At 41.5% G+C, this 13438-nt stretch overlaps 1 protein-coding gene across 6 annotated transcripts in view; it reads right to left on the bottom strand.

Moving 5' to 3' along the window:
• The window catches only part of PHF14 (PHD finger protein 14), a 174904-nt gene that overhangs the window by 49724 nt on the left and 111742 nt on the right, over positions 1 to 13438 (bottom strand). Inside the window, exon 17 of one of the 6 annotated variants that reach the window (XM_021000092.2) lies at positions 3028 to 5432. The exons of 4 other annotated variants lie outside the window; for them this stretch is intronic. In XM_021000092.2, coding sequence (XP_020855751.1) covers positions 5417 to 5432 — 16 coding nt within the window. In that variant the 3' untranslated portion in view covers positions 3028 to 5416. One more of the 6 variants, XM_021000093.2, reaches the window with a different exon arrangement.

Genomic DNA, 13438 nt, shown 5'->3' with positions numbered 1-13438 from the left:
TGCCAGCAACAGAAGCACCCAATGTGGAAGGCCAGGACTCTGTGGCCAATCGTGAAAAAAGGAACACCAAAGACACAAAACAGAGACCCCATCAGCAGCCCTACACACCCACCACTCTACTTACCAACAAGGAAGCCCAACAGTCTGTATTAACGCCCTGATGGCTACCCACAAAAAAAGGCTTTGTTTTGGTTATAAAATCCTGTTCGCTGGAGCATGAATAAAGATAGTCTTCCAGAAGGCATGTAATAAATACTTCTCTGTAATGAATCATCTAGCACAAAGCCACCAGGTAAAAGGAGAATAAGAAAAAGAGCAATGATCTACTGTAACTGGGGGTGGTTTTTTCAAATGGGGCATTTACTTCACATATTGCTGAAATAAATAATCTCATCACATAAAATGAAAATTTTCTTCATTTCCTCTCTATTATGTTTAAAATTAACCGGATTAAATGTTTAAATATATTATTTTAGAAATTTTGTCTCATAATAATTAATAGTATGCTGATTGGGGAAAAAAATGTATTAAAGACCAATATGCCCATTAATATCACATGCCACTACCAACATATGGCATCACATAATCCAAATATTTATTTGGTAATGCAAGGCTAAAACTATTAAGTACCAAAATTAAGAAGTTGCTTTTTTTTTAAAAGATGAATAAAACAATATTTGGGAAGTGAAAGGTTTATTATACTTTTAAGGAGTGTTCTTACAGCCATCAAACTGTGACTACACAGATTAATACATATATTGCTTTTAACTTGCAAAATGAGATATGAATTCTACTTCTTTGTCTAATTACAGAGGCAACCTGATTATTTAATTAAATTCCTACTGAATGCACGCATTAAGATATGATTCCTTAAGGGAGATAAAGGTAAGGTTAGCATTTTGGGTTTCAAAAACAATCATGGAGTTGGCTTTGTGACCGATTTTTGCATGCCTGCATTTACCAAAAGATAATCACCAAATAAGACTACTAGTCCATAATATAGCTAAAATACTGAGATGACAAAGAAAACAAAGAACAGAATTAAAATTTAAAAGAAAACCATTTCTTTTGGATCACATATGATAAAGTTGTGTAGCAAATTTCCACTGAATTCCTTTAAAAAAAAAAAAAGATCCTGAAATGTTCCTCATCACACCCTCACATGTAATAAATCCATGGTGGCTCTATTTGGGACTTGGCTGATACATGAGGCGAGACCCCATGCATGGCATTAACTCTTTCAGTTCCCATTCTGTGGCATTTTTGCTATCCATTTGGCCTAAAGTGTTTTAGCATAAATGACATTCAAGGAACAATGTCAGTATTAGAGAAAAATGGAGTCTGCTATGTGCAAGTGACCTCACTTCCAAAGGGGTGCACAGTTTAGGGCCGTCTGGTCCCCTTTACAGGAAGTCAATGTCCCATTAGACTCACTTGCCAAGTCTATGACGCCATATAATGAGGAGCTGACTTCAAGCAGAACTGTCAGCCTGGCTTTTTGATCTTAAACATTATGTTTTTTCTTTTCTTTTCTTTTCAGCAGCAGAATTGATAGGTCAGATTTGCCTATTCCATCATATTTTTTATAAAGGAAAAAAAGTTTAATCTTAATGTTTAAAAAGGAATCCAGATAGAAGTAAATAAACAAAAAAACTCTCTCAAAATGCAGGCAATGGATTCCATCCCTGCAGAATCGCCAGTCATTCCAATCAAACATCTTAAGATGTATCCCATGTGCTAAAATATTTCCAAGCCATAGTAGATGAACACAATTCTTCATCCTGCCAAAATTTAAATAGCATTAAATGTTAAGATTAATACATAATTTTTCTTTCTATACATTTCAAGATATAGAAAATATCTTTGATAATTAAAGTGTTAAGTGTTTCCATTAAATCCAGCGCATATTTTGATCAAAACAATTTTGAATAAAAATAATCATTTTTAGAAGGAAAATAAAAATAATTTTGCATAATAGTATGTTAATTGGAAATAAATTATCTCATCTACAAATTTTCTTTGGGGTTCCTAAATAAAAGGGGAGGAGGAGGAGGAGGAGGAGGAGGAGGATGTCATATATGCAGGACTCAGGTTATATGGTAAAAGAAAAACCATACAAATGCAGATAGTAATGAAAAGCCCACGGACTAAGGTCAAGCACCTTGACGCTGCCAGGGAGAAAGGCTGATTAGCTGTCTCCATACCTGAAGCCCGGACACTTTGTTCTTTAACAAACTCATCTCCATCTGCTCATGCCCTTGGAAATGTGTCGGCTGAATGTCCTGCTGTGCTCACATCCCACAGAACTTTGGATTTCTCTCTTCATAATTAACTAATTATGCTCTAATCAATAGTGTAGCTCCTGATTTTACAATGTAAATCAGATAAATGAGATAATGGCTGGGGGAGGTCAATCTCATTTTATTTACAAAGCCCAGCACAAGAGTCCAATTTCATGATATCTCCACAACTGGCACAGCACGCAGCCTTATCAGCTGGCCTCCAGAAAGTCTTAGGAGCGAGCACAGGGGGAAAGGCCTTCATTTTCATAAAGGAGTAAGAGATGCAAAATATACCCACCACAGAAACGTTCTAAGTCACCACAGTTAATACCACACATATTCATTCACAAAGAGCTGACTCAGGCAGACTATTTTTTAAAAAATAAACAACAACAACAATAAAAAACAGCAAACATCAAATTTGAAAAAACAAACAAACCAAAAAACAAACAAACAACTCCCTCCCCCTCAACAATTCCACATTTACAGGATGAAGCAGCCATCTAAAGCTGTCAAAGTAATTACCTCGGAGTTGCTGAAACACAACATTAATAATCTAATCTTTAAATAACAGCTTTCAGACACAGCTTCAGAAACTGGAAAGAAATCTTTCTAATATAAAACACCATTTCAAATGAGTAATACTGGTTTTCTAAACAATTGCAAAACTGCAATTATGACTATATTTGAATGGGTCTGTGATAATAATATTCTCAAAATATGATCCAAATAAAAACTAGATCAATGATGGTAAACCAGTAACTTTTTTTATTCAGTAAGGACATTAAGTATTCGGCACATCATGCTAGGAAAGTAGTTCAAAGGGAGACTATTGGGGGGGGGGTGACCAATGTGAATGGACACCCAGCACATGTTATGACTGTAATAAGAAATGCATTCAAACACAGGACATAAAATGAGTAATCAATGAATGAAGCAGCCAGCTTAGCTATCAGATTATAAATGCATGACAATGAACAGTCACTGGAGAAGCTTCAAGGGTCTGCTTTGAAGGGGGAGTTCCAGGCTTACAGAAGAGGAGTGAATTTCATGTTCATGAAAATGAAAAAATTCTTCCTTCTAGAAACACACCAGAATTTTTATTCGAGGTGCTTCCTTCTTTAATCCCATCCTCATCAGCCTATCCATCTACCACTACTCTTTCCATTCAAACCACCCATCTATGGACACTGGTTGGCCATTTCCCTCCTTAGGGCAGGAGGAATACCTGGTCCTTGAAAGTCATGCCACCTACAACTGGAATAGGAGGCTTATTCCCAGAAACTGCCGAAGGCAGTGGATTCTAGATGCCCCATGGTACCTGCCTGTCATCTCCTAAGTCTGAGAAAGGTTGTTAGGGCTAGGATCTGGTGGACAGAGCAGGAATAATGACGGAGTGAGGGATCATTGGCTGTCCTCATATGGGGCAGGACAAAATAAGCTATTTCAGGCTGTAGGTTCTCTCCCTCTCCTGTCTCAAAATGACTGAGTTCGTCTTCAGTTTTCCCCTTTCCCTCCTGGGTGTGATGAATACATGCACATGACTCCACATCCCGCCCGGGGTGCTCCGAAGTGCTTGCGGCAAAGATTGTTTAAGCACAAATTAATATCACCTTGGAATAGCAGTTGGGCCAATTACAGACAAGGTCAATTTTATAGTGTGGAAAATTGGAGAGTTTTGAGGAGAGGCCATTAGGAAGGACGGGAAGTGTTTTATCTCCCTCCCTCCATGGTACTCCCTCTTCCAAGCTCACCTTTGCAAAAATCTAGCTCATGAATTATGGAGTGGATATTTTATGCTGTGAGACAAAAGATACTTAAATCTGCCCACAAAAAGATGATCAGCTCTCAGTCTTCAGGATTACGAGGTGTTTTCATGGAAGCGTGGTAACACTTTTGATTAACAGAGGCACAAAAAGTAACTTGGCATAATGATTTCAAGAAAGAAAAAAAGTGACCATAAGTAATTTCTAATCAGACATTACAGAAGGCCAAGGCTGCTAGCACATTAGCATTTTTCCATTAGTAAAACGCTTGTCATTTTTTCTCAAGTTGGTTAGGCTGTAGAAACCATAATTTTTCTTATTCCTACATTATGACAACAAACTGAAATCTGATTTCTAATGCAATATAACAGAACTATTCAGTGCTTTGCCACAGAATATTAATCTTTCCCAGATATGTTGTAAAATATCTTTTGATAATTTAATTATCTCAATTTATACACCATTTTACACACACCATGTTACTTTTATTGAACATCTTAGCCAAACATATGGTCTTCTACCATGATATAGCTGTAATATAGAGAATACAGTATCTTTTTATTTGCATTTTCCCCTCAATAACCTATAACATTTCCATCGTTTTTTTTCCCCTAAGTTTAATTTATTTTCAACCCAAACCACCACTATAAATCAGGAGTTTCCGCAAGGAATTATGTTATCATTTACAGGTATTTCAGCAAAAAGTCTCTTCCAAGTCAGTTCAGGCTGCAGTAATAGAAGATTCAAACCATTTCTGTTGTTGATTTTAAATTTGGATCACCAAATTTGCAGATGGAAATGTAATTCCTGTATCTCCACGGAAAGATACAGATGCTGATGAAGATATCTGAGCGGGCACACATTATAATCGGACTACTCAGTACCCTTGCGGTGATCTCATACTTTTACTATGTATGGCTGGGGAAAACAATTTCAGCCTGAACACAGCGAGCTCAGAGAAGACATTAAAGAGACTGCAAATTTTAAGTATTGCTCAACAAAGATCCAAAAAGCAACACGAAGATACTTTTGTTCACATGGTTAAATCAGAAGTGTAAACACTGAGTAATTCATGCTAATAGGCACAGGCTCTGGCTTCCACAACAAGACAGCGACTTCAGAATGAGACAGCCCAGTGCTGCCAGAGGCAAAGCCCTAGCTGGCCCCGCATGAGCATCGTTAAGAGAAACAATCCTTTCACAGAACAGGCTTCTCTAGGACTCCACAATACGTTGTCTGAAATCGGAATGTACGGCTTAGGCGGCATGAAACGGGAAGCGGACTAGAGGAAGAGCATGGTTTTCTTTGTTCAGCAACAGCGCTGAGGAGCAGCCCACGGCATTTAAGTCCCATAGATTCTGTCCCTCTTCACTGAGTCCCAGCACTGTATATCATCATTTGCCACGGAAGCACAGGGGAAAAAGACATTACTTAATAGGACAATTCTGACAAGACATTTATCCAGTATTTTCCAACAATGCACATATCAAGTGTTTCTGATTAGTGCAAAAAAAAAAAAGCAGGCAAATTAAGTGCCTTGTCAGTGTGAGCAACAAACCAATCAATTTCATTCTATGCAAACCTGACGAGCAAACTCAACTTTTGGTCATGATAAGCTTATAGAAAAATAAGTCAAGATAGCTGTTCTCCTTTACTTTAGGCATTCTACTGAGAGTTTTATCCACATTTTAAATCACCCTTATAAAAGAGAGCTCCAGGACTGCCTCCGAGGACGAGCTGTGGCAGAGATGTGTCTCATGAAGGGTATCTACACAGTAAAGTGATAAGAAAAGAACATTAACATTCAGAGATCATAACAGCTCTGCACGACGTCGTCTTGTGAAACATTCTACCACCAGCCCCCACTGTCAGGTGCCAAGAGCTGCACACCACCTGATGCCGCCCTCTTGTGAGGAGCAGTGGGACAGGGGAGCAGGGGGCGCTCATCTTTGGGGCCCTTCCAAGTCCTAAATCGACCTGCTTTACCAAAAGGAGGAGAACACCTCCAAAAAGAATGGTGTTCTCATCACACGAGCAAGGAATGGTCAATCAATACATGCCTGCAGACGGCATTCTGCTATCTAAACTAGCACAGCAATTTAATAAAACGATAAAGAATGCAGCTGAGCTGGAGCCAAGAACCCCTACTCTGGGCTGGCTGGAATCAACCTCTGAGGAAGGTTTAAATATCTTCATCAAAAGCTTTCAGGAACATTTCTCTTTGATTTCTGCCACACCAGCATGTACCCCTCTACTGCTTCACTTAAAAACAAACAAAAATTTGCAAAAAATAAAATAAAAAGTATACAAATAGCTAATTTCCTTAACAATTAAGTAATTCTGGATATCATTAGAAGTACAACATGGGACATGCAGCATGCATGAAAAAGCCACTTAAAAACATTATCCCAACTGCAAGTATCTTTCTTATCTAAAGCAGATAGGTTTTTTATTGATTATGTGTCTAAACTTTTAGTCAACTATTCAAAATGAAGTAACTCACACATGTAATCCCTCAGCTTTCTCCAACGCTGCTTGTACTTAGGTCCATAAAACAAGTATTCACTTACTGTTTCTGCTTTTTATTTTTGGGAGTGAAATTTTGAGTGCTCAACAAATTTGGTTATAGGTAGCAGTAAGCTCACCAAAAAAAAACTACAAAACAGTCCTAATGTGAGATAAGCGGTAAGACTGTTAGCACTGCCGTGGTATTACCAAATACTAACATTGCTTCAAAACATCTTTCTTTTCAAAGATTTGAGATGTGTTTAATGCTTCTAATTTCCATTGAGAGAAAGAAAGTGAAAAGTGGCACAATCACAGGTAAGGTTTTCCACAGAAGAGATACTTTGCCAGAACCCAAGAAGAACCGCCATAAAAGAAAAACACAGAAACTTCCCGGAAGTGGGGGTGGGGAGGGGAAAGGGGGAGGGAAACACAGAGACACCAGTGCCGCGGTTAATGTGAATTTGAGAAACAAACTGAAAGTGCATTTCTTTGTTCTGCTCCGTCCCTTTCTCCCTTAATTCCATGACTACAGGGCAGGCCCATGCAGGCCCAGAAAGAGCACAAGGAACACGCAGCCAACTCTCACTTATCCCTAGTCTTCGAGAACACTTTGCTATGTGGCTTCCAAATGTTCTGTTGTGCTGGGGCTGGAACAGGAGCAGTCTGTATTCTGCGGGTGCACTTCGGAGCAGAACAAGCCTCACAGGGTTATTGTGTAGACCCCAGTGACCAGGGCTGGCCCCTCGGGCCTCGGGCTCCCCAGTGCCTAATCCCCCAGGATCCCATGGAGGAGTCCTTGCCCTCTCTAATGCGTCTGTGCCACACACACACACACACACACACACACACACACACACACACACACACACACGTGCGCGCGTGCGCACACCAACTGTCACCCCACCACACAAGGCGAGACCTTATGGAAACACAGCAATAAAGCCCATTTTCTGAAGATAAGTTTCAATAAAGATAATTCTCCCAAAAGGGCTTATTGAATCAATGTCATACTTCAGAACAAAACACTATTCTTTAAATGATATTTTCAGGGCTGAATTTAGAAAATGAAGACATTTTCAGAATTAAGATTTCCTAATTTATAGTTAGCTGCACATCAGACACAAAAGTTGTGCCTCGTCTCTGGCATCTCTGCTTCAAGTAGAAATTTTTACTGATTTCACTATCACCGAGTTAGAATAATCTTACAAAGAAGGGCAAATTGCATTTTTTCCCTATAAATAATACTAGAAATTACTGTAGCAAGGGAATTAAGAAACATATATTTTGGTCCATGATTTTAATGGGTAGCTTCAGTGGTTTTATTTCTCAAGGAGGCCAGCATGCCAGTCGTATGTTTCAGAGAAAGCTGCAAGGAACCTTGCATCTAGTCCAACTCATACCTGAACATGTTTCAAGAACTCACATCAAGAAACATCATTTTGACTATTTCTAGATTAGAAATTACTTCTTGGGGCAACTAGTTGGTGCAGTGGACAAAGCACCGGCCCTGGAGTCAGGAGGACCTGAGTTCAAATCCAGCGTCAGGCACTTGACACTCATTAGCTGTATGACCCTGGGCAAGTCACTTAACCCGGAAGGAAGGAAGGAAGGAAGGAAGGAAGGAAGGAAGGAAGGAAGGAAGGAAGGAAGGAAGGAAGGAAGGAAGGAAGGAATTACTTCTTTAATCAGTTCCTGACTTCTGGGAAATGTTCCCCTAATACTAAGAAATGAGAACTCTTTGACTTTATAACTTTATGCTTACTTTCACTCTTGAATATATAGTTTTAACATACGGTATACTACATTAACAAATGTGAATTGGCTTTCAGATAAAAAGGCCAATACACTTGGAGCCCTGTCAACTTCATTTATCAATCGAGATTTATATTTTAAAGTTTTGGTTTTGAAAAAGAGCTAAGTCACAAACAACAGAAATGATCAATTAAAAATAACCCTTTAAAATGTTAAGACTGCCATCTGTGAAAAAGTGGCAGGTTTGTTTTGCTAACAAATGGCTGTCCAGTTCGGACAGTCCACACCAAATCAGAAAAAAGGACAGGGAAGTAATGACCACGTTGCATACAATGGCCACAGTGGCGGCCTCAAACATGCAAACCAAGATTTAAACAAGTTGGGATAAAATAAATATAAGTAATTCTCATGACCACCTCAATCACTGAGAAGCCGTCACCACAACAAAGAGGTCTATATGGCCCTAAAACACCTGAGCCCATGTCAGCTCACCAAAGGGTGAAAAACAGCAGAGGGGAAAATGAACACATACTAAGTCAGACGTCAGTCTGAATTAAGGCAAGTGTGGTGTAAGAGACGAGCATGGAAGAAGGACAACAGAGGAAAAACAGGTCCTATTGGTCATTCTTTCTGGTCATCAATTCTCATCCTAGATGAAAAGAGAACCACTATATCTGAAATGGAACACCTCATTCTCTGAGGGATAGAGGTGTGTGAACTGGCCTTTACTTAAGAAGACGTAGGGGCAGCTAGGTGGCGCAGTGAATAGAGCACTGGCCCTGGATTCCGGAGGACCTGAGTTCAAATCCAGCCTCAGACACATAACACTTACTAGTTGTGTGACCCTGGGCAAGTCACTTAACCCCACTGCCTAGCCAAAAAAAAAAAAAGAACAAGAAGATGTAGCCAGGAAAGGCAGTCTGACCAGACCAATTGCACAGAGGAGGTCTGGGATGAAAGCAGGAAGGGGAGCTGGAAATTGGGGGGATGCCGTGGCGTATGTTCATGACAGAATACCACTCTGGTATAAGAAATGATCAGCTCAATGATTTTAGAAAGGCATGGGGAGGAGGCAGCTAGGTGGCGCAGTGGATAGAGCACAGGCCCTGGCTTCAGAAGGACCTGAGTTCAAATCTGGCTTCAGACACACAACATTTACTAACTGTGTGACATTGGGCAAGTCACTTAACCCCACTGCCTAGCCAAAAAAAAAAAAAGCATGCAGAGACCTCCATGAAATAATGAGAGTGAAATGAGCAGAACCAAGAGAACAGTTAACAGATGTATTGTTTTAAAAACAACTCTGAACAACCAAGTCACTGATTATTATAAATACCCAAATGAACTGCAAAGATCCCATGAAGGAAGATGCTGCTTGAATCCAGAAAAAGAACTGACATATATATGTGTGCACACACACAACTTTGTGTCTAATGGTAGCCATCTCAAAGTTGGGGAGGGGGCGATAAGAAAAATAAAGTTACATGATAACTTTGGTGTATATTTGAAAGGAATAGCAAGTTGTACATAATAATGGATCTGCAATTTCAGAAGTAATCCTGTTTTTCTATCCCACTTTGTTGTGGAAATGCTTGTTTTATTTCTTATGTTTAGAATAAAATAATTTTTTTTAAGTACCAAGAGATCAATTTTCAAGATATCTCAGGAAAAGAAAGATACCAGATGTTTGAAAAAATTATGGGCAGCCCTGATCGAGTGAGGGAAAAAAATCAGCAACTATGAGACCATATGCTTGTTTAAAAATCTCTATAAAACCTTTAAGAAAAAAATCTATGCGGACACTGAAAGCTAAAATGCTTTTAAGAAAATAGGAGGAAGCGGCAAGATTCAGCAAATCATTTCCTAAAGCAGGCTACATCTTCACAATGTTCCAACTGACTGAAAGGAACAGAGACTACGCAGTCTTGCTGTGTGTGTCTGCTGATTCCACAGCGCCGTCCTGGGCCCTCTCCTCTGACATCACAAAATATTCCTCCACAGATGCAACCAGAGAGCTAATGGACTCAGGGTCGAGATGACCAAGGTCAAGCAAGACTCTAAAACTGACAACTGCTGGCAGAGGAGGCTGTCTGCCCCTTCTGGGCACAGCCGCATAACACACAGCACAAATGGCGGAGGAGGTCTTTCAGGTACTTTAATTAGAACAAGCCCCAGGATGCTGCAGAGCTATACTGCCATTCAAGAGAACAGTACAATAACCCACCTAGGAAAGAGCTGGTGAAGAGAAGACCACAGGAGGCGGGAGGCCCATGCAAAGACCCTGACCATCCTGCGAATGGATGACGATCTGGGCCCAGAGGGCTGTGAGCCAGATGGCATGGGTGGGAGGTCTGTGCAGCCCTGGCCAGGATCCAAAGGGATTCCTGGACAACAAAGAGCCCATCTTTTCAAAATGAACACTGCCTTGGTGATACCTACAACTGTGAGCCACGTATGTCAGTCTCAGAAAAATGAAAACTGTAGGCATCCCCAAGGTCCTCCCGGTGAGGTGAAGGACATTTGAAGATGATGGCCAGGACAGGAGAGACAACAGGAAGCATGGGGCTTTAGAGAGGAAGAGCCAGACTTATGAGAACCGAGCTTGTGAGGGAAATCCCCTATGGGAGAGGGCAGGCACAGCTATGCTCCCTGGCAGTGTGGCCTAGTGGACAGACTGCTGCTGGACTGGCACTAAGGAAGCCCTGGGTTCAGTCTGCTTTAAGCACTTACTACATGACCCTGAGCAAATCCCTTAACTGTCCAAACCTCAATTTCCTCATTTGCAAAACAAGGATAACAACAGCCCCTACCTTACAAGACTGGGGTGGGAGAAAAGACAGGACAACATATGTCAGGCTCACCTTCATTTGACAGGTGTGGGGAAGCTAATGAAAGCAAAGAAATCTTTGACACTGTCCACACTGCACAGAAAATGCCTTACTACAGCGTGTCCCAAAAGCCTTGGTGTGGTTAAAGGTGCCCTCACCCACGGGACAGCCTGCCCTACTGTTGCTACTGGGACCTGGAAGCCAGCCGGACACCTGGTCAGGGATGAGAGGCTCCTCAACGAAAGACACAGGCCAGACGAGAACCACCACCTTAGCTAGACCAGGACTCGGGGGACCTGGGGGGCTCACAGTGAGCACAGGACGGCTTGTACAGAGACCCTTCTCTCACCGTAAGATGCAACTGAGGGCCTATGTCCTGGCAGACAGGGAACCAGACATTCTGCAAACTCATCTACTGGAAGATCTGCACCGCAGGGTTAACTCCTGGGTCTCCTACTCTATTTAGTATCGTGCCAACCCACCCTGCTGCCGCCCCACTTCCTCTGCCTCAAACAGCACCCCCAAACTGGAGTGCCAGCAAAGCACTTCCCATCCCCCATCACTTTGCTTGGGAGCCACACACCCCTGCCCTCAACTCAGCTGCCCTGGTAATGAGTGAGAACACATTTGCGTGCAGCCAGCCCCACAGCACCTGACCAGCCCAGGCCTCAGTGCCACACCTTGCTGAACAGCACAGCCTGCCCCCATTCAAGACTGCCATCCTCCCACTATCCTTGTGAAAGGTACATCAACTGACTGCCTTGTAGAGAACTCTCCAGCCCAGGCATTTCCTTCCCTTTCAAGGGAAGCTAAGTTCTTTGAAGGCAGGGATCATCTCACGCAGTAATCAGAAAAGAGCCCAACAGATATTAAGCATTTGTTCATTTATTCTATTCATTAGCAAAGGTCTAATATGTCTTTTTTCTGAAAAAATAAAAAGTTTTTGCATTTTTCTACTTGTTGAAAATGTAAACATTTAATGAAGTTTACTAATACTTTCTCATACACTTAAATATTAAGATATATAGCAGTGAACCATTATAAATCCCAAACTTTGCTGCATAAACTCTATTTTTATTTTACATTTGGACACTGAATAAGATGTGATATGTTGAGAAAGCAAATTATGTAAAACAAGAAACCAGAACTCTTATATGTATCGCTAAGAGATGCTATAAAGGACAACACTCCAACAATAGGTAGGGAATTCTTTCAGTAAGAAAAAATTTTACTTAAAAAAAAAGGCAGCTTTTCTTTATTTTTCAATTTCTTTGCAAATGTGAGTTTCAGAAGACCCAAGAAGAAAATCTTAGTCAGTATACTTAGTCTTCTGCTTGAAATGCAGCTTCCTTTTTTCTTTAAAGAGGTGGTATTTATAGACTTTATCACAAGGTCCTTGATGTTATCAAGGCAATTTTGAAACGCTTAGATCATTGGTACCACAGAGTAACCTGATAAGAGAAATCTGGACCTGGAAGATTTCAGTAACTTAAAAAGAAAGCTATGGATAGATGTAATTTCATTTCAATGTGGCTGAATCCAACTAATCAGGTTCTCTCCCAGCCATATAGGCGTGTCTGCCTCATTTGGGGGGGGGGGGTGGCACGCGGCACGCAGCCATGGGCAAGCAGGGCCCGACCATGGGTCACAAAAGCCAAGCCTTCCTCCACTGACAGCCCAGTGGAGCCGGCAATGGCGGGACACAGCAGCATGCCTGGTTAAGTGCAGGCCGTGGCACACAGCCTCGGCTGCATGCATCACAAGGCTAACTTAGAAGGAAAGGAGAATGCATGGGCACCTTTCCCACTGCGCATCTCCTAACCAACCAGGCTAAAGACCAAGAGCAGTGACAATAGCCTCTCTGCATGGCAGTGTCCATAACTCTTCCCCGCTGAATCCTCCCCATGTTGCTGTGAACCGCTGAAAGGAGTTTGATGGCACTATAGTGAATGATGGGAAAATTCAGAAGACAGACAATTGTAGGAAAGAAAATCACAACTTCAGATTCCAAAGAAAGCTGCCTGAAGAAGGAAAGCCTTGAAAAGGGCCAAGGTCAGGGGAGAAAGCCATCTCTGGGAAGTGCCTGTCCTCCCCATACGGCATGGAATAAGGGGCCACCACACCCTGACTCTCAGCGCAGCCAGCAGAATGACTGCCGGAGAAGCAGGCAGCTCCACCCTTCTGGGATGTCCTGAGAAAGGGTGAGGATGCTTGGCACAGCCCCTTTCCAGGACCGGGGAGACTCACAGTGGAGTACACCAGATGCCCACTGAGCTCCTTCCAATTCCCAAGCTCTAGAGAA

This window comes from Phascolarctos cinereus, unplaced genomic scaffold (genome assembly GCF_003287225.1).
Source record: "Phascolarctos cinereus isolate Bilbo 61053 unplaced genomic scaffold, phaCin_HiC Scaffold_1;HRSCAF=81, whole genome shotgun sequence".
Lineage (NCBI taxonomy): Eukaryota > Metazoa > Chordata > Mammalia > Diprotodontia > Phascolarctidae > Phascolarctos > Phascolarctos cinereus.
This window is presented reverse-complemented; position numbering and strand designations above follow the sequence as displayed.